The sequence below is a fragment of the Theropithecus gelada genome, chromosome 16 (assembly GCF_003255815.1).
Source record: "Theropithecus gelada isolate Dixy chromosome 16, Tgel_1.0, whole genome shotgun sequence".
NCBI lineage: Eukaryota > Metazoa > Chordata > Mammalia > Primates > Cercopithecidae > Theropithecus > Theropithecus gelada.
This window is the reverse complement of record NC_037684.1, coordinates 64,889,102-64,911,126: the sequence shown is the minus strand read 5'-3', so window position 1 is coordinate 64,911,126 and position 22,025 is coordinate 64,889,102. Positions and strand designations below refer to the sequence as shown.

Genomic DNA, 22,025 nt, shown 5'->3' with positions numbered 1-22,025 from the left:
AACATGCCTTCAATAATTTCAATCCTTTTATATTTGTTAGACTTGCTTTGTGGTTTGTTATGCGATTAGTTTGGTAAAGGGTCATTATGCACTTGAAAAATATGGATACTTTATTATCTGTCATTTCAATTACTGTGAAAATCCCTTCCTTTTTACTTCTGTCCATTTTTGCTATGTACATGCTGAAGCTATTATCACGTATATACAGATGTAGAAATTTGATGTCAGATCATGGAATGGTCATTTTTAGTGATGTTGTTTTCTTGCAAAGTCTGGTATTTGCAATAGCTTTTTTTTTTTTTTTTTTTTTTTTTTTTTTGATTAGCGTTTGTGTGGTTAATTGCTTTCTTAACTTACTTTCAGCTTTTCTGTGCCTGTGCATTTAAAATATGTCTCTTATAAATTGCCTATGGTGGTTATTTTTGTCTCACATCTGACAATATTTTTTAGCTGGAATGTTTAGTTTATGTACACGTGATATAATGACTGTTAAATTTTAGCTTAAATCTGTCCTCTGATTCATTGCTTGCTTTTTATCCTACCTGCTCTATGTTTTTTTAATCTTTTTTTTCCCATTGGTTAATTTTTATTATTCTGTCTTATCGCCTCATTAGCTATACAGTTTTGCTGTTCTCTTAGCTATTCTTTTAGTGGTTACCTATTCTAACGTGGATCCTCGACCTATTAGATATGTGGAGCCTCTTATTCCTTTGTAGACCATAATAGGTAGAGCCTGAGAACACCTGAACAATTTTCTTTCCTCTTCCTTCCTAATTTATGTGCTTTTGTTGTTTAATTTCCTCTGTATTTTAAAACCCACAAGACACATACTACATTTTAATACTGTCAATATTCATTTCGTTTTATCCATTGCTTTTTTTTTCCCACATCTTTTAGCTTCCATTCTTTTAGAAAGGGCCTCTTTTATCTGAAGTATCTACTCGTCCTTTATTTTTGAAGTTTTTTTGGTTTTTGCTGGATTTGGAATTCAGAGCCGGCGGTGGTTTTCTTTTAACATTGTGAAAATGCCATTGCATCGGGTTCTGCCTTTCGTCTTTTTCTGTTGAGAATTCAGCTTGTCGTTTGGCTGTTATTCCCTTGAAGGTCATCTGTATTCCTTTCCCCACCCCGGCCACTGGCCGTCTCTAAAATTTTCTCCGTCTTTGAATTTCAACACTTTGACTCTGATGGGCTTAGGTGAAGTTTTATTCTGTATATAGTGAGTCCTCCTTGTCTTCAAGGGATACAGTCTAAGATCCCCAGTGGATGCCTAAAACCACAGATGGTACTGAACCATATCTAAATGATGTTTTTTCCTATACATACATACCTTTGATAAAATTTAACTTATAGTTTAGGCGTGGTAGGAGATTAACAACAATAACTATTAATAAAATAGAACAATTAAAACAATATACTTAATAAAAGTTATGTGAGTATGGTTTCTCTCCCTCTTTCAGAATATCTTATTGTACTCTTCTTGTGATGATTTGATGAATTTCTTTTTCCTAGTTCACAAATTCATGGATAGAAGATTCATTCTTACCATAGATTGTAGCAGCCTCAGCATATGATTTTATCCCTATTAAGTTGAAAACTTACCATATCACTTAAAGGTGGCACTTTATGGCTTCTCTTTGGCATATCACAATTGCCAGCATCACTACTCTTGTGTTTGGAGCTATTAAGTAACATAAAGGTTACTTGAACACAGTTGATCTGAGATCTGGGAGGGCTACCAAGTGACTAATAGCTGTACAGCATGATGATGCTGGACGAAGGGATAGTTCACGTCCTGTGCACGATGGAGCGGAATTGTGCCAGATTTCATCACACTGCTCAGAACGGTGTACAATTTAAAATGTATGAACTGTTTATTTCTGGAGTTTTTCACCAAATATTTTTGGACCACAGTTGATTGTGGACAACAAACTGCAGAAAGTGAAACCACAGATAAGGGGGACTACTGCATTCAGCTTGGAGATTGTAGTGGTCTTGACTCTGTGGCTTGATGGCTTTTGTTGATCTGGGAAAATTCTTAGCCATTATCTCTTCAGATACTGCTTCTGCCTCATTCTTTTTTCTCCTTCTTGGACTCACATACTTCACATGCCAGATCGTTTCACCATGTCTCATCTGCCTCTCACATTCCTCTACATTTTCATCCTTGTTTTTCCCCCATGGTTCACTCTGGCTGTTTGCTTCTGATTAAAATGTCACGTAACTAATTCTTTCTTCAGCTGTATCTAGCTTGCTGTTTAACACATGAATTCTTAATTGTAGTTACTGGCTGGTTTTCTTTTTCTGTTTTGTTTTGTTTTTCAGTTTTAGAATTTTCATTTGGGTTTTTCCTTTAATAGTTTCCAGTTCCCTGTCAGAATTCTGTCATGTCTTTAATTACTTGAACATATTGTAACCCAGGGCAATAATACAAGTCAATAAAAATAGACACACAGAGGTTCCAGATATTATCTTGGATTTCAGCCACAACTTGTTGCCTCATATGCCCAGTTATTGTGTACAAAGAATTGTGAAAATAATTTGAGACTCTGGATGGCATTAAGGTTATTCTAGAGTTTTGCTTTGGGCAGACAGGCTTAGGGAAACTAGGCCATGTAGTCCATGTAGGAATTGACATCTTTTCCAACCGGGCTTCATGCTGTGTAGGGTCTGGTCGGTTTCTCATAGTCTTAACTCTTAGGGTATAGCCATCAGGGTCCCAGCTGAAAGCCTGGGGTGTTTACCACCCCCACCACCTACCTCTCCCTAAGTAGGCTGGAATGTTTTAATTTTTGTTCTCTCAGACTTTTGTGCTGCTGAAAGCTCTGCTTAGCATCTTCTCAGCAACAGGTTTTGAGATTCATAACTATTATCTATCTAAGAAAGAAATAACAATTTCATATCATCAAATATTCAGTTACTTTTCTTATTTTCCTTATGTCTCATACATAATCTCATAAATAGTTGGTCAGTTCGATTCAGGATCCAAACAAGGTTGACATATTGTGATTGGTTGCTCAGTCTGTTTTGTGCTGCTATAACAAACTAACACAGATTGTATGATTTATAAACAAGAGAAGTTTATTTGGCTTACGGTTCTAGAGGCTGGGAAGTCCAGGGTCAAGGGGCTGCATCTGGTGAGGGCCTTCTTGCGGCGTCATTCCATGGGAGAAGGTGGAAGGGCAAGAAGAATGTGCTCAAGAGAGAGCAAGAGATAGAATTTATAGCCTCAAGCCCTTTTATAATAGGCATTAATCCATCGATGAAGGTGGAGTCCTCACTGTCCAAGCACCTCTCATTAGGCCTTACCTCCCAACACTGTTGCATTGGGGATTAAATTTCCAGCACATGCTTTTGTGGGGACACAGTCAAAGCATAGCAGTTGTTATATCACTTTTAATCTCGCTCTTCCCTCTTTTTTTTTTTTGCTTCTGGAGATAGGGGTCTCACTATATTGCCCACGCTAGTCTTGAACTCCTGACCTCAAGTGATCTTCCCACCATGGCTTCCCAAAGTACTGGGGTTACAGACATGAGCTACCATGCCCAGCCACTTCCCCCCACCCTTTTTTTTTTTTTGCATACTATAGGATTGCAATCAACAAAATCCAGAATATGGGAAATTCTGGACTTTGTTGATTGCAATCCTGTGGTGCTCCCTATAAACTGGAAGGAGAAAAATCCATAAATTGGATCCAGAGGCTTAAACGGATTCAGATTCAGGAGACACTTAGTGCCACATTGTCTCTCACGTTATGATGCTGAGATTGATCAGCAGTGAGTCATTTTAGGTTTTGCCGGCCTGATTTGTGCATTAGGAGTGGTGTCATCTGCCAGTCACCTGAGGATTTTAATAGTGATGGACATTGTCCAGATCTACTGTGGCATTGGGGGGCTGCAAAATGGTGAGTCTAGTGTCATAATTCCTTCTGTGTTTATTATCTTAGTGAATTCCTTTTAATTCAATGTATATGCCTTACACACACACAGTTTTCTCAAGTTGTTTTTTTGTTTGTTTTTTACAGCGTTTTTTTCTATTTTCTCTCAAAGGAGCAATAGCAACTAATGTTAGTTATCCTTCCTGTGCCCTCTATGTCTTATTATTACTGATAAGTTTTGTCTTTGTAACGTCCTTTTCTTTTATTATTTTACCATTGTTCTATTTTTCTTTAAGAAGGATGCTCTCCTAGAATAAATATCTGCTCTTATCACTTGATTTCTTGATCACTTCATTCTGCTCTTTATTTTCTCCATTGTGGATTTTAATTTTACTTTTCCAGATGATTCCTTACAGTCTTTTCTGGCCCTGGTCACCTATTTTTTTTCTGATGCATCTCTGTCCTAATATGTAGACTCTATGTTATACTATATTCTGTTGCAGATATAAATCTATCTCCTAAAGTTTTCTTTTAGTTATTTTTATAGATAATTTCCACCGGTAATTTCTTTCTGAATCCTCTGAATGATGATCTTTTCCTTATTATGTAGGTTTTTTTTCAAAATTTGCCTGTGAATTTTACCTAGGTGCAGTGTTTGCAGGTGGTATGGGTGAATTATTCTTTCCTCCCTCCCTTTCCTTCTGGATGGTGGTCTGATTTCTTCTGAGAGCTACAGTTGGGATGTAGGGTTATATGATATTCCCAGTTCAATCCCTGTTCCTAGTAGGAGACTGTTGTATCTCTGCTCCATTGTGTTGACATTTACACCAGCCTCCATTGTCTGTTTCTCTAATCCTTTGAACCTATGAAACAAAGCATATACATAGCCCTGCTTTCTTAAGCAGAGGCCTGTCACTTCCAGGCTGAGTAAAATTTCCCAATCCTAGACGGAGGAAGATAGGCATTCCAGGCAGAGTGGTCAGCATAGGGTGGGAGCCTAGAGGCATAAAGCAGCATAGTGTGCTTGAAAATTTGTAAATGCTTCCAACGGCAAAGATTTTTGTATGTCTCACTTAGGTAAAGTATACAGTAGTGTTATTACGCAAACTTATATTTCAAGCCTTTGCAGCTCTTCAGGATTTTCCCAGGGCTCTGGCAATCCAATATTTCCAGCTGCCCAGGAGGCATCCTGCTTGGCTCACCCACCACACCACAATGTCAGTACATTAGAGGGATTCGTTATCTTTTCCCACAAATCAGTTATTTTTCCTTCCATGATTAATGTTTCTGTAAGGCCTGGAGACCTTGGAGTCCTCTTTGACTTAGGTCTTTAATGGCTTTTCTGTATTGAAAGTTTCTGAGCACTGTGAAGTCTCCAGCCTTCTCTATTTTGTGTTGCCTTTTCTCTCATCTAGGCCCTGTTGTGCCAGGACAGTTGAGCAGTCTCCGCGTGTCTTCCTGCTTCTCACCTTTTGCCCCTTCAATGTGTTCTCCATATGGCTGCCAGATTTATACTTTGTCTAAAATGCTTGTTTCATCCAATCACTTTTCTCTCCTGAACCTTCAATACCTCATCACCCATGAAGGACAAAATCTGAATTATTCAGTTTGTCTTTCTAGGCCCTTATCGCTCACATTCCGTGGTACAAACTATTTTTGCTATGCTGGTCTTCTCACACTGCCTCGAGTATATCCTGCCACTGTAAGAGTTTTGTGCTTTTACTACTTTAACAGGAATTCCTTTATCCCTTCTTTTGATCCCATAGTCTTTAAAAAGAACATCAAAGACCATTTGGGTCTGAATTTTTTACTTCGTTCTACAGTCTCTGACAAGGTGGTCATGACTTTCAGTGCCTGGAGTTTGTTGTGTTCTGCCCCAGAGCTTTCCGTTATTGATAATACCTGTTCATCTTTCTCTTTCTCTTTTTGGTGCTTTCCATTGTAGGTTGTTTAGCGTGCATCTATTTGTCTTCATACCCAGAGTGTATGTTTCATAAAGAAGCTTAGCATCTTGTGCGTGTATTCAAATACTTAGTAAAGTTCATTTGAACTTTAAGGTCTCCAGAATAATTGTTTTAACAACACATTACCTTCCTACTGTGTGCGTGGGGGAAGATAGAAGTGGTGCAGTATCAATTCAGTGATCAGTTTATACAAGAGCTCAATACTTGAGCTAACTTTTTAGGTAGTTAGAAGTCAGGTTTATTAAACACTTTAATAATGTTCCTTCTTAAGCATTGATTACTGCTGCATTTTGGCAAGCATGGGATACTGATGATTAGTTAACCTTTTATATTTCTGATGACTAACTCATATTTGTGAGACTTATTCTCACTTATTCTAGTCCTCAGGAAAGTGCTTAACGCATGGTAGACACACATGTTGGAATTACTTCTGATTAAACATGTCAGTTATGATCTGTTACCATCCCATACATACTATGGGACACTAAACTGAATTTGTATATTTTCGCTTTCTTGGAGCTTTTTTCTTTTCTCGTCTCTAATTATTTGCCTGTTATAAAATTGAAGAGTATAATCTGTAGCTTCATGATAGACTGCGATCTAATTTTTGAATGAGAAAGTGAGGTTGGGTGTACAAAAATTCATCAATGTATGGTTGCGATTTGTTAACTTTATATAAATTAAACTCAGTAAAAAAGTATTGAGGTTGCCTCTCCTTTGTTTTTCTCACCCTTAATAAAGCCTCTATTTTTACTGTTCCTCATTGCCTTTTTGTACTGTGGGCAGCAAAGATATACAGGACTAGTTAGACAAGAGACTTGATTGGGAGAAAGTGCAAGGTTATGGTCTGGGAAGCCCAAGGGCCACCCAGGGTTCGCAGAGGTCTGCACTTTGCATACAAGAAGTCGAAGAGTCTGAAGACTTGAGGAGTCAATAGTAATAATGTAGCCTCAGGCAAAGAATGGACAGATAACCTCCTGGTCTGCTCAGTAGTAAGGCTTCAGCAAACAGCCCAAGTCTGAATTTAGGATGGGGGCCCTTTGCCCCTTCTACACTACTAACCTAAGTAGGAAGTGCGTTCTACATCTGAGCCTGCAATTGTGAGTTCAGGAAAATACAAGGAGGGCAGCCAGAGAGACAGTTTTGATCACTTGAAATTTTTTGGCAGGCTTTCATTCTCTTGGTTTAGCATTAGTAAACAGAGTAGCCTCTGGAGGGCTTTCTGGTGGCAATTGCTGGGGGTTTCAGCTCTTATGAACGCAGCTGTTAGTTAGAACCCCCCTTAGTGTTCCCTGGGGAAGCTGGCCATGCAGTACCAATTCTCCAGCCCTTTTTTCATGTCCTCTTGCTTTTAGATTTTGGTCTCCCCAAATCACCTTAAATAAAAGGTCTGTTTCGTAATGCAACTGAATGCCCTTCCAGATGCCTTCAGTCCCTGAGAGGGTTAGAGCATCTGTCAGCAGTTCTGACTGCTCTTGTTTTTCCATAATGCCCAGAATCAGTTTTGTAGAATATTCTCAGAACTCATTGTGTCTATATTTTAAAAACCTGCAAGTCATAAGCATTCATAGGGCCAAGTCTGTGTAATGGTTACAGTATGGATCAGGAAAAGTTTGTATCTTCTAGCCTGGCAGCTTTTATTTACTGAAGATCCCGAAGAGCTTTTGTTTATTTGGCTTATGTTTGTTGATATTTACTGTATTAGTAATTAAAATACATTTTAAAATCTTTATTAATTCATTTAAAAAGAATAGTAGTAAATCATGACAAGTTAACATAAATACATTTTTAAGAAAAAAAATCCCTGTATTTTCCAAAACAAAAAAATTAGATGGATGAAAACTCTTACATTTTTGCAAATCTCTTTAGCATTAACCAAACTAGCTGGACTCTCATATCTGCTTTTGCATTCTTTTTTTTTATAATATGTTATTTTGGTTAAAGTATATGAAGAAAATCCAGCCATAGAGATATTTAGTTGGAAAAAAAGAAGAGTGTTTTTTTGGTTTATTTTTGTTTTTGTTTTTTGAGATGGAGTCTCAGTCTGTCGCCTAGGCTGGAGTGCAGTGGCGTGATCTAGGCTCACTGCAACCTCCGCCCCCCGGGGTTCAGGCAATTCTCCTGCCTCAGCCTCCTGAGTAGCTGGGATTACAGGAGCCTGCCACTGTGCCTGGCTAATTTTTGTATTTTTAGTAGAGACGGGATTTCACCATCTTGGCCAGGCTGGTCTTGAACTCCTGACCTTGTGATCCACCCGCCTCAGCCTCTCAAAGTGCTGGGATTACAGGCATGAGCCACCATGGCCGGCCCAGAAGAGTATTTTAATACCCTTTTTAGATAATTGTGGATATTCTTCTTTGATACTGTACTCAAACTGGACAAATGCTATTATATTAAAGATTAATTGCAATGTGGAATCTGAAACTGCATTAACGAGCTTTCACATCTTGTGTACTCATGAGAGAATGAATGTAAAAAAGTAAATAACATATTGATTGTACCCTATGATAGCCCCATGAAGTCAGGAAGCTCACATTATTTCTACTTCATGGATGAGGAAATTGAGTCCTGCAGAGTGCCACTTAATAAGCTATCTGTGGGAGAACTACTTGTGGTTCATAGTACTAAATTGCCCATTATACGCTAAGTTTAATTTGGGGGATAGATTATAATTATCCAAAGGGTAAAGATCTCCTGCTTAAATGACTGTGTGGTTTCTGTCTCCTCATTGGACCCTGACCGATAAATGCAGAGGTTTTTTTTTAATACTCTATTTTATTTTTATTCTAGACTTATTCTGGACTCTTCTGTGTAGTTATAAACCCTTACAAGAATCTTCCAATTTACTCTGAGAATATTATTGAAATGTACAGAGGGAAGAAGCGTCATGAGATGCCTCCACACATCTATGCTATATCTGAATCTGCTTACAGATGCATGCTTCAAGGTAATTAGAAATATTTGAATACTAAATGCTCAGAATTTCTTAAATGTAATTTAGTGTTTTTTAATGTCTCAGTGTATTCTACAAAAGTTTTTAATTTTATTTTTTAATTAATAAAAAAGTAATGTTTATTATAGAAAAATTGTGAGTTTTTAAGATTAAAACAGACAACGTAGCCATTTTCTGTATGGTAAGTTTGTTTGTTGCTCTAAAACAATACCTCATAAATTTATATGTTAAAAAGCATCTAGTTTTCATATACATTTGATTCCCACCACAAGCCAGTCTAACCGAAGCTCATTATATTAGGTTTTAAAACCAATAGGAAGAATAATAGGAAAGGTGGATGCTTCACTGGGGAAAGATTATATAAAGTATTATTTGTGATTTAAAAGCGTGTAAAAGGTGACAATAAAAGTTAAAACGCATGTGTTAAGTTGGTTGATTTTGATTGTGTTCCTTTGGATCAGAATGAATGTAAATTTGAGGAGTCATTCATTTGAACCCTGGCTTTAGACACAATGATTTATGGAGGGACATTTTTGAAAAACCAGAATGTAGTAGTTTTGAATGCAATTAATATTATTGCTCTACAAGACTTCATTTAAACATGGGAGTTCCTGGTGCTACGTGAAAATCCAATCTTCTGTAATAACTCTCCCTCTCTCTCCTTTTTAATGTATTTTTTATTAATAAATTCTATAAGTTTTAATAAAAACATAAGGTTCTTATAAAATCATTCCACAATCTTCAGAAAACAGGCTGTGCTGCACCCACTTTTCATCAAATTGCAGGTCATGGCAAGTCCTTTTTGGTGATTAGGTCTGAAGGATAGTGTGAGGGAATTAATGAAGTACAATACCCATATCCTACTTCTAGTTTTTGTTTGGATACTTACTATATACCAGATCTTCCAGGGCAAACAGGAAGTACTTCAAGACTAGGATAGTGTCAGACATAAGTTGGTAAGGACAGTTTTGTAATTAAAAAATGATCTTAGGCTTTTAAAGAAAGATTAAATTTAATAATTTTTTTTTTGGAGTTCAATACAATTTCTTAGTATTCTTTAGGAATACTAAGAAATGGCTAGGACTGTGAAAAATTGCTGTTAGATATGGAGAATGAAGAATCATCCACTCTTTGTGTTTTTGGTTCTGTCTCTGTTAAGAAGAATGATCTTTAGATGCAGAAAAGTATATTAGTGAGCAAACTATGCCATATGTGGGAGAAGAAATTGAAGAAAGTGCCCTCCTTCTCTGATTAAGCCCATATTGTTCCTCATTTAAACAGATACATCTTACAGTTGAGATTGTTGACCCTCTGGTCTTTGAAGTATTCTATAGAAGGGGAGTTTCCAGAAAGCTAGGGACAGGCTCATATGTATCACTCTAATTTTTAAAAAGGGGAACCTTTAAACCAATCCTTGGGCTTGAAATATGTTAAGAGAGCAGTCTGAAAACAATGTGAATATATTGATTAATGACTGATTAATGACTGAGGTTGGCCAGGTCTATCAGGATGTGCGCCAAAGGGTGTGTGCCCCCTTTTAACATTTTTATCAGCATATTTGAAGAGGTGGGATGCATGCCCATAAAATTTGCCAATGGCATGAAACTGGGAGGGATAATAATACATTTGATGAACAGAAACAGCATTTAAAAATTTCGTGACTGGTTGAATGAGGAGTTGGATCTAACATGATAGTTAACAGATAATAATATCCCATTAGTGGGTTCCCAAACCAGCTGTATGGATACAGTATGAAGAAGAATTGTTGGCTCTGTGGCTTTGCTGGTGAAAACTCCTCTTGAGTAAACAGAATGAGGAAGATATGAGGCAGATATGGCTTATCAGCATATCATATTATTATTAATATCATTTTAGTGCTAGAATAAACATTTATTGAAAATTACTGTGTGCCAAGCACTGGGTAAAGGCTTTGTGTCTGTTATACAGTGCATGACAAGCTTGTAAAGTAAATAGAATTACTGTCCCTATTTTACTAAGGCACAAGAAAGCGAAATAAATAACTTGACGAAGAAAGTGTATAAGTGAAAAATACAAGCTAGGATTCAAAACCAGGCAGTGTGACACATTCTTATCCACAATAATAAACTTCCATGTGAAAGTTAAAAGGAATTAGTTGATGGTTTTGATTACATAAAAATTTAAAAGTTTGATACAGAAAATGAAAACAACCCACTCTAAACAATTTCCCTTTGTATTTGATTTTGTAAGTAGGGGGCTACCTGCTGGTCTACTACACGACATAATTGAGGGGGCATCTTCAGGGCTAATCAGACATTAGCATATGCAGCATTGCTGATAAAGCTCACACTAGCTGCCAATGCCAATCAATCTAGGTCTTCAATTACAAATGTGAATGGATAGCCAAGTGTCACTGGACCTAAGAAGAGGATCAATAGCTTGACCGAGGACCATGTGGAGAATTCAGAGCACGTGGCCCCACTGATCTATCATTTTAGATTCAATTCCCCATCCAAGCTGCCAAGAGCTTTTAAGATTCTGTTTCTTTCATCCAATGTATTTATCATCCTTCCTAGTTTCATATCATGTACAAACTTTTTTGGTCACACATCCCACATCTTTAAGTGTATTAATAAAAAATATTGAAAAGTTTTTGCTTTTTGTGTGAAAAAGCAGCAAGCTAGCTTAATTTTTTTAAATTGGATTTTAGGGGATACTGGATCAAAATGCAGTTGTGTGCCTGGCACATAGTAGTTGCTCAATAAATATTTGTTGAATGAATGAATGAAAGCAGAATTCTTAGACGTAAACTTGATTGCAGAAAATCAGGCATTCATTAAAAGCGTGGAATGGTAGATTAGACACAATTGGAAACTAAAGCAGTAGATTTAAAGACTAGAATGGAAACCAAAAAGAATCAGATGGTACTTATGAGAGAAGGAGTCGGAAACATGGAATGTGTGTGTAGACTCTTGGGTTCCATGAAAAAAGTGATACTTTTGAAAAAGGTCACTGGAATTAAAAAACACACTCAGGTCTTCAGATAAAAGTGCTGGGTGGAAATAATGAAAGGAAACATGCCTCGTCTTGCATACCTTGGTGGATAGGGTAACATGACATGCTGTCCATGGAAAGGGAGTCAGTAGCATCAGGCTTTTCATTTGCAATACTGTGTGTTAGGAACTGAATTCAGGAACACTGAGGCCTCTACCCTGCACATAATCATCTGAGGTCACCTAGGACTACCTACAGTGAGGCTCACCACCTTGTGGCTTGTCTTCCTTTGCTCCTGACACCTCACCAGCCCAGTTCCATCCCAGCTAGCTTCCATTCAGCAGCAGGCAACCGACACTGCTTCCAGCCCCTGTTGACCTGGATAGATGGAAAGGAAAGTTTTGCTCGCTGTAACAATACCTGCAGGGGCCACCTTTTTAGGCCACCATGAAAATTTAAGACCTGAGAGTCCACCATCTTCATGGAATCCTGGAATGAAATTCACTGTGTTTCCGGTCATGTTTTCATTTCTGTAATATTCCCTTTTCATTTTTGCCTTAGGTAACTCTCACTCTCCGATGTGCAAACCTTCTCTATGTTTAGTATCTTCAGTGAATATTTTCTTTTCCTTCAAGCTTTAACTGAGACTTGGCTTTCCCCCGCATATGGGGTATGAGCCCACTTAGTGAAGAGGACTCCATCACTCAAATCCTATGCACTGGGAGACAGGGTTAGTGTCCTTACTAACACTGTGTCTATGTGTCTGCTAAACCGTTACTCCTTTACTGCCTTGGGAAAGCTGCACCTCCCTCACCACTCATTACTTTCAGCAGCTTTCTTCTTGGTTCCTCTCCTCATTCCATAATGGGCCTCAGCACATTGTTTCCTCTCTGCCTCAAGCCTTGCTGTTACCCTGTGTTACTTCATAGTTTTTAATGGACAGTCAAGTCCCTTGATCGTAAGGTCCTTCATTTCCTCCGTCTCTGACTTATGCCACCAACATCTGTGGTGATGCTCTAGACTTTGCCATATTTTAGAATTACCTGATATTTCAGATAATGTTTCAGAAGTTCTATTGCAGCGTCCTTCCATATTGGTAGTCCAGTCAAGAAGTCTCCTAAATGTGTTCTTTGCCTTCATGTGGATCCTCAGCCCATTAGTTGTTCTTCTTTCCCCCTATATGTTAACAACACCCTTCACTTTGTTCCTTGTGTAGTGTAGATTTCATGGCCTTCTTCTATCCATTTCCTAAACCCCTCCCTTGTCCCATTGTTCATTGGTTATACTTGTTTAGTAAAACTCCCACCCTGGATGAATCAAGATATTTATCTCTTTTAATGCTCTTACTTGGGTTGCTGATGCTTCTAGAGTTATACTCACACAATGGAACACACAAATGCCACTGTAATTTCATGACCACGAGCCCTGATTCTACTGTCAACTCTTGCTAATCCTACCTTGTTCCTCCCACTCTCCATAATGACTATTTCAAACCTCTGCAGGCTCCAGATCTCTGGGTTCCTCCTTGCTCCTCTACTCCCTGGCTGATGGCTTGTTTCCCATTCCACAGAGGCACTTGGAGAGGAACTGCCCCGGCTTGCTGAACAGATCGTTCTCTCTTGTGTCTACTCCTGTCAAAGGCTGGTCTTACCAAGTCCTTCACCTCTGATGCTGAACACATCCTCTTAACCTTCTGAGGAATCTCGTGGTGTTGATTATTCTGGGTTGTGACTGTATCCTCTGCTTCTCTTTTTATAGGCTCCTAACGTTAGCATTACGTTTTCCCTATTAACTAAAGTTCTACCCGTTACTTTAAATAAGAAAGTTAGTTCTTTTCACCTTCCTTTTACAGCCAGATTTTTCAAACCAGTGTTGCAGGTGGGTAGGCAGATATGGTTGCTGGCAGGAGCTTGTGAAAATGAAGCAGGGTTTCAGCTGAGAGTGAGGAGGAGGGAGGAGAGATTGGAGGTTTAAGATAGAAATAGTGTGATATAATCATCTAGGAGAGAGAGATAATACTTACATATACATCACTGACATTGCATCAAATACTTAAAACAGTTGCTACTGGAAATGTGAAGAGAATGTGAACCACAGTTATAGAGGGAGTTTTAACATGCTTGTTTCAGAATTTGACATATTAAGTAGGGAAAAAGAGAGTATTAAAGAATGTGATTTAATACAACTTAGGAAGCTTATACTGAAAAATGTATGTATGCAAGCAGAAAGCACATTTACAAACGTGATGTCAATTTCATAGAGCAGGCCACCAATAAAACTCTCAGTTCCTGAAAGAAGAAATCATAGGCTACAGTCCAGTTCAGTAAGACAAGATATTAGCAATAAAAAGATTTCCAAATGGGTTAGTGTTTGTGGGAGTGTGTTTAATGAGTATGAATGTTTTTGTTATTAATCACTCATCTATATGGCTTTCAGTGAAAGAGGAAATCAAAACTTACATTACAGATTCTTTAGAAATGACTACAACAGGCTGGGCACCATGGCTCACACCTGTAATCTCAGAACTTTGGGAGGCTAAGGCGGGCAGATTGCTTGAGCTCAGGAGTTTGGGACCAGCCTGGGCAACATGGTGAAACCCCAGCTCTATAAAAAATAAAAAAATTAGCCAGGTGTGGTGGCATGTTCCTATAGTCCTAGCTACTCAGGAGGCTGAGGTGGGAAGATTGCTTGGGCCTGGGAGGTGGAGGTTGCAGTGAGCTGAGATCATGCCACTGCACTCCAGCCTGGGCAACAGAGCCAGACCCCGTATCAAAAAAAAAAAAAAAATTACAAAATGTTACATACAAAAATTTTGTGAGTTGTGGCAAAAGCCACTTTTAAGAAACAGTTCATGGCTCTAAACATTTTCATTAGCAAAGAAAGATTTATAGACAAAGTATTTATTCAGCAAAATAGATAATGGACAATTTTTTTGCTAATTTATTGAGCTGTACATTGCTTTTTTTCTGTGTCATTTCATAATAAAAAAAGGTACTTAAAAATACAGCAATGAAATGAACCAAAACAAGAGGGAAAATGTAGGAAGAGATAAGTGGATTGGAATAAAGAACATTTTCTCCTAGAACTGTCAAGTACAACTAAGAGCTGGTCCCACGAAAAGACAGACTAGACAAATGTTTGGCAAGTGTGACCAGGAAGACAGAACTACCAGAAATGACAGAGAGTATATAGAACACCATAAGCAAAGACAAAATTGACTCAAAATAAGGTGGAAAACTTAACCAGAACATTGTCCATGGGAGAAATAGAAGACATTGTTGAAGATCTATCTTTATGTCTTCAAGACAAGGCCCAAACGATTTTAGTGGTCACGTCTGTCAAATCTTAAGGACTAGGGTGGCACACGCCTATAGTCCCAGCTACTCCAGAGGCTAAGGCAGGAGAATGGCGTGAACCCGGGAGGCGGAGCTTGCAGTGAACCGAGATCGCGCCACTGCACTCCAGCCTGGGCGACAGAGCGAGACTCTGTCTCAGAAAAAAAAAAAAAAAATCTTAAGGACTAGGTACTTCCTATATAATCTAAATGGGTTTAGACCACTAAACAATGCAGAGTAGGCCAGGCGTGGTGGGTCACGCCTGTAATCTCAGCACTTTGGGAGGCCGAGGCAGGTGGAACATGAGGTCAGGAGTTCGAGACCAGCCTGGCCTACATAGTGAAACCCCGTCTCTACTAAAAATACAACAAAAATTAGCCAGGCCTGGTGGCGGGCACCTGTAATCCCAGCTACTTGGGAGGCTGAGGCAAGGAGAATCCCTTGAACCTGGGAGGCGAGGTTGCAGTGAGCTGAGATTGCACCATTGCACTCTAACCCAGGAGACAGTGAGAGACTCCATCTCTAAAATAAAATAAAAATGCAGAGTAACCTATATAGCATCAAAATCAGAATTTGTCAAAGAAATTTGAATACTTAAATTATGTTTTACTTTTTATTAAGGCAATATGTAAAGATACTTTTAAAAAACACAAATACACAGTAGAGTAAGACATAAAACTGGAGATACCCTAACTATTCTGGATTCCCTCTTTAGGAATTTCTTCTTATATACATACATATGTAAATAAGTATATAAGTACATAAATAATTATTAATAAGTAAGAAGCCTATGATATTCATTTTCTTTCCTTTCTTTCTTCCCTTCTTTCTTTTCTTTCTTCTTTCTTTTCTTTCTTTTATCTTTAGACTTCCTATTATGGAAGAAGAGTTTTTTGTTTTTTGTTTTTTTTTTGAGACGGAGTCTTACCCTGTTGCCCAGGCTGGAGTGCAGTGGCACGATCTTGGCTCATTGCAAGCCCCACCTCCCGGGTTTACGCCATTCTCCTGCCTCAGCCGCCCGAGTAGCTGGGACTACAGGCGCCCGCCACCTCGCCCGACTAATTTTTTATGTATTTTTAGTAGAGGCGGGGTTCACCATGTTAGCCAGGATGGTCTTGATCTTCTGACCTCGTGATCCTCCCGCCTCGGCCTCCCAAAGTGCTGGGATTACAGGCTGGAGCCACCACGCCTGGCCTGGAAGAAAAGTTTTTATACTCATCTAAACCCTCACCATATCTTCCTGATAGAAGTTCAATCAACATTTTGCATTTTAACATTCAACATTTAAATTATTATCCTATGATTACATTTCCTTTCTTATATAATTTGTTTTCCTTGTGGTTAGTAATTTTCCCATTTTGGGGACTAGGGTAGTTTTACAATCACCTACGTTAATTTGAACTACAAATCCTCTTTCAGTAGACACAAATGCATCAAGTAATTTCTCAGGGTCTTTCCCCCTTGACGCACCTCCCAAAGCCTGTTATCCTCCTCCAGTTCGTACTTGTTTCTTTAGACTTGCCTTTGCCCTTCCTCTAGAAATTTCTTTTGCTTCTTTCCTTGGTTATATTAATTTATGGATCTCATATGCTGTTAACATTTTTGGATAGAGGGTAACCTCTGGTAGCTTCCTGAGAAACACTGGAAACAACCAATTATTACATCAATAAATAATTAATTAGAGGATGGCTCATCCATATAGCGAAATGCCAAGCAGCCACCTTGAAAAGGTGTTGAACCTACTGAGTGATCTTCCCTTCCCTTTTAAGAATAAGCATTTTAAGAATAAGATTGATATACATCAAAATGTGAACCTTGAGAATGCAAGTTGAAGGACTTTGAAACTGGATACAAGTTTCCTACATTAGGAGAAATAAAAGCAAGGAAAACAAGCCATTCTTGAAAAGAAACATCAAGGAAGGCTTTAAAAAGTCAGAAAATGGGCCAGGCGCAGTGGCTCACACCTGTAATCCCAGTACTTTGGGAGGCTGAGGCAAGTGGATCACGAGGTCAGGAGTCGAGACCAGCCTGGCCAACATGGCGATACCCCATCTCTACTCAAAATATAAAAGAATTAGCTGAGCGTGGTGACACATGCCTGTAATCCCAGCTGCTTGGGACACTGAGGCACGCGAATCACTTGAACCCGAGAAGCAGAGGTTTCAGTAAACCAAGATCGCGCCACTGTATTCCAGCTTGGGTAACAGAGCGAGACTCCATCTCAATTTAAAAAAAAAAAAAAAAAGTCACAAAATATGTAACACCAAATATAACGCTTATAACAACAAACATAAGTACTTGTAACACCCCTGTAAATAAAAGAGAGCCTAATACAATCATATGCCATTTACAAGAAAGACATCTCAAAGTAGCCAAATAATAAAAGTACAAGACTGGGCAGATACCTCAGCCAAATGCATACAAAAAGAAAGCATAGTCTAAAGTCACTTCAGCCTAAAGTACACCTCAAAGCCAAAACAGGGACAAAAGGCATTATTTTATGTCAGGAAAAGGAACATTTAATAATGGTTTATAGTTGTCTTGGATCTATGTATTGAATCTTCTGATGTAGAAATATAGACAGTAGGAACAGCCCCTCCTCACTCACCCTGTGAAGCTGTAAGATATGGTAAAACCCTTGCGTTGACACCATTAAAGAACTGTTCTTAGGCTGGGCATGGTGGCTCACGCCTGCAATCTCAGCACTTTGGGAGGCCAAGGCAGGAGGATCACCTGAGGTCAGGAGTTCGAGACCAGCCTGACCAACATGGAGAAACCCCTGTCTCTAATAAAAATACAAAATTAGCCGGGTGTGGTGGCGCATACCTGTAATCCCAGCTACTTGGGAGGCTGAGGCGGGAGAATCACTTGAACCTGGGAGGCGGAGGTTGCGGTGAGCCGAGATTGCGCCGTTGCACTCCAGCCTGAGTAACAAGAGTGAAACTCCGTCTCAAAAAAAAAAAAAAAAAAGAACTGTTCTTACTGGGGAGACAGCGTACAAATAAAGACAATATTGAGTAGTATGAGGAAAACGAAAAGAGGGTGAGGGCACACAGACTGAAGGGATTAGGGAGCGTGAAATGGTGATTTCATAGGGCGATTAGTTTAAAAATGCCCAAAAATCATTAGCTTTCTGATGAATCACCCGTTATCCTTTACTATAGCCAAAAATAAATAAACGCTAGTAGTAAATGCTAGTGCTGCCATTTCGAGGATGTCATATAGTCATCCACACTTTAACCTTTTGAGTGTGGCTTCTTTTATTAGCATAATGCATTTGAGATTCATTCACCAGTAGTTCACTCTTTTTTAGTGCTGAGTAATAGTCCATTGTATGCCTATTCCATGGTTTGTTTATTCATTCACCGTGTAAAGAACATTTAGATTGTTTTCGGTTTTTGGCAATTAAGACACTGTACAGTTGGCCCTCTGTATTCGAGGGTCCCAGATCTGCAGATTCAAGCAACTGTGGATTAGGGAAAATAATGGATGGTTGCGCCTATACTGAAGATGTACAGGCAGACTTTTGTTCTTTTCATTATTCCCTAAACAATATAACAACTATTTACGTAGCATTTTCATGGTACTATTATAAGTAATGTAGACAGGTCTTAAAGTATTAACATATGGGAGGATGTGTGTAGGGTATATGCAGATACTCTGCCATTTTATATAAGGGACTTGAGTATGCATGGATTTTTTTAATTTGCTGTGGGTTGGGATTGTCGTGGAACCAATCCCCCACAGATGACATGGGCCAACCTTCGTATACAGGCTTTTGTGTGAGCCTAAGTTTTCATTTCATTTGAGTCAATACCTAGGAGTAGGATCACTGGGTCATATGGTAGATGTGTGTTTAACTTTATAAAAAATTACCAAACTATTTTCCAAAGTGGCTGTGCCATTTTGCATTTCTACCAGCAACAGATAAATTCTAGGTATTTGCCATCCTTGTTAGCCCTTGGTATTGTCCATCTTTATTAAATTGTAGTCTTTCTAATAGACGAGCAGTAGTATCTCACTGTAGTTTTAAGTTGCATTTTCCTAATGCATCTTTTGATGTGCTTAAGATCTGTATATCTTTGGTGAAATGTCCAAATGTTATTATCATTTTAAAAAGTTTGATAGTTTTCTAATTTTTCAATTTTGAGAGTTCTTTGTCCTTTCTAGATATGTCTTTTATTGGATAAGTGATTTGCAATTTTTGTCCTCCCAGTCTGTGACCTATTTTGGGTTAATTGTTGTATATGGTGCAAACTATGGGTTGAGATTCATCTTTTTGCGTATGGGTATTCAATTGTTCTAGCACTGTTTGTTGAAACAACTGTTTCTCAATTGAATTGCCTTTGTACCTTTGTGGAAAATCAACAAAAGTCTATTCCAGGACTCTCTGTTCCTTTGATCTATATGTCTTTCCTTTTGTCACACTGGCTTGGTTACAGTAGCTTTATAGTAAACCTTGAAATCAGGTAGTGTGAGTCTTCCACCACTGTTCTTTTTAAAATTCTTTATTCTAGTTCCTTTGTCTTTCCATAGATATACATTTTAGAAGTCAGTTTGTTGCTTTTTGCCCAACAAATCCTGCTGACATTTTGATTGGATTTCACTGAATCTATCGATCAGTTGAGGCCGAATTAACAGCAGTATTGAGTCTTCCAATCCATGAACAGTTTGTCTCTCTGTAGGTCTTTGACTTCTTTCATTAGTGTTTTGTAGTTTTCAGCATACAGAGATGTCGCATATACTTTGTTAGATTTATAACCAAATGTGTCATAAACCTTGGTATAACTAAACATTTAATGTTTTTTAGTTTTAATGGAACTTTTAAATTTTCAATTTCAAATTGTTCATTATTAATATATAGAAATAGGATATTTAAAATATACATTGACTTTTTTTGCAACCTTGCTAAACCCACTTATTCTGAAAGGGGTTTGTTGTTTGTTTGTTTTTGTGTATTGTAGATTGTTTGGAATTTTCTGTCTAGATAGTCATGTCCTTTGCAAATAGAGACATTGCTGTTTCCTCCTTTTCAATCCATGCTTTTGATTTTGTTTTCTTACTTTGTAGTGTTGAATAGGAGTGGTGAGAACACACATCCTTCCCTTGTTCCTGATCTTAGAGGGATAGCTTTCAGTTTTTCACGATTAAACATGGTATTAACTGTAGGGTTTTTCGTAACTGCCCTTTATCAGGTTGAAGTTCCCTTGTATTTCTACTTTGCTGAGTTTTTAAAAACCATTAGTGGATATTAAGTTTTGTCAAATGCTTTTTTACGTCTATTCAGATGGTCGGAGGGTGTTTCTTCTTTAAGTCTGTTGATGTGATGAATTAGATTATCACCTTTGGGATGTTGACCTAGCCTTGCACTCCCAGGGCAAACACCATTTTTTCATTCTGTGCATCATCTTTTTTTAATATATATTGCTGGATTTGATTTACTAATATTTTGTTAAGAATTTTTGAGCATTTGTTTATGAGTAATATTTATATGTGGTTTTGTTTTATTGCAATGTCTTTTTCTGATTTCATTATCAGGATAAGGTTTGTCTCTTAGAATGGATTGAGAAATGCTTCTTCCTCTTCAGTTTTTTGAAGAGTTTGTATACAATTGGTGTTACTTATTCCCTACCTGTTTTGTAGAATTTTCTAATAAAGCTATGGTTTCTTTGTGAGAAGATTTTTAATTACAATTTCATTTTCTTTAATACATAGAAGGCTATGCAGGTTACCATTTCTTGAGTGAGTTTTAGTGGTTGTGTCTTTTAAATAATTTATCCCTTTCATCTTAGTTGTCAAATAGTTTGTCATAAAGTCATTCCTAGTATTTTCTTATTATCTTTTTAATATCTGTGGGTTCTTAATGATATTACTTCTTAAAAATTCCAGATATTGGCAATTTGTGTCCTTTTCTCCTTTTTCCTGATTACCTTGGCTAGAGGTTTGTCAATACCACTGATCTTCTCAAAGAAGGAACATTTGGTTTCATTGATTTTTTTTTTTCTTTTTTCTGTTTTCCATTTCATTGATTTCTTTATCATTTCCTTTCTTCTCCTTACTTTGGATTTAATTTGCTCTTTTCTAGTTTTTATTTAGGTAAGAGCCCAGATCACTGATTTGAAAACTTTCTCATGTTGAGAAAATGATTTAATTCAACATGGATTTATTGCATACCTCCTTACGTGATTTTTGGAAGGTGCTTTGGAAAATACTGAGCTATCAAATGAGTCCCTAGTGTTTAGAAGGCTAGTTGCATTTTCGAAAGTGAGTTTTTTCCCCTCGAATATCACCGTAAGGCTCTGTTTGGTTACATGTACAGGGTTTTAGAGTATGAAGATCATTGGAAACTGTCATAGTTTTGCAGTTGATCCTTGAAGGGTAGAGAGGATTCAGTGAAGCAGAGGTGGAGAGTTGATCACAGAGTTGGAGAGAATCTGAGAGGTTGGCAAGCCCATCTCCCATCACAGAGTTGGAGAGAATCTGGGAGGTTGGGTACTGAGGCCCAAAGTTAATACAAGATCAGATAGACAGATGATAGAAATAGATGGGTCTGGCTAGAAGAGAATTGGGTTTTTTTGGTTGTTGTTTGGTGGGCGGTGGGATAGCAAGAAGCGTGGCGGAATGAAGTGTGCAGCAGGCTGTAGTGTAGATCTCAAATTTTAGACAATGATAATAGCATGTACAGACGCAGGAAGAATGCCATCTTGAATGAATTAGGAGGCAATTCGATTTGGGTTAATTTGTGTGCTTTGATTTCTTTAATGTGTATACTACTTTCGAAAAGCCATAAACGACTTAGTATAGTGGAGTTCTATAGAAATTGCTAAGACTAGGAAAATTCAGGGGTCTGAAGATTCATATTGAGAGTGAATAAGCAAAGACTTGGTAAAATCATGGTTTATAGGTGAAGAACCAGCCAGCAA

General features: G+C 38.1%; 1 protein-coding gene across 4 annotated transcripts in view; it reads left to right on the top strand.

Annotated features, from left to right (window-relative positions):
• MYH10 (myosin heavy chain 10) overlaps positions 1-22,025 on the top strand; it is a 153,064-nt gene that overhangs the window by 16,882 nt on the left and 114,157 nt on the right. For all 4 annotated transcript variants that reach the window (XM_025363725.1, XM_025363723.1, XM_025363722.1 and 1 more), the window contains exon 3: positions 8,632-8,788. In XM_025363725.1, coding sequence (XP_025219510.1) covers positions 8,632-8,788 — 157 coding nt within the window. The remainder of the gene's footprint in view (positions 1-8,631; positions 8,789-22,025) is intronic.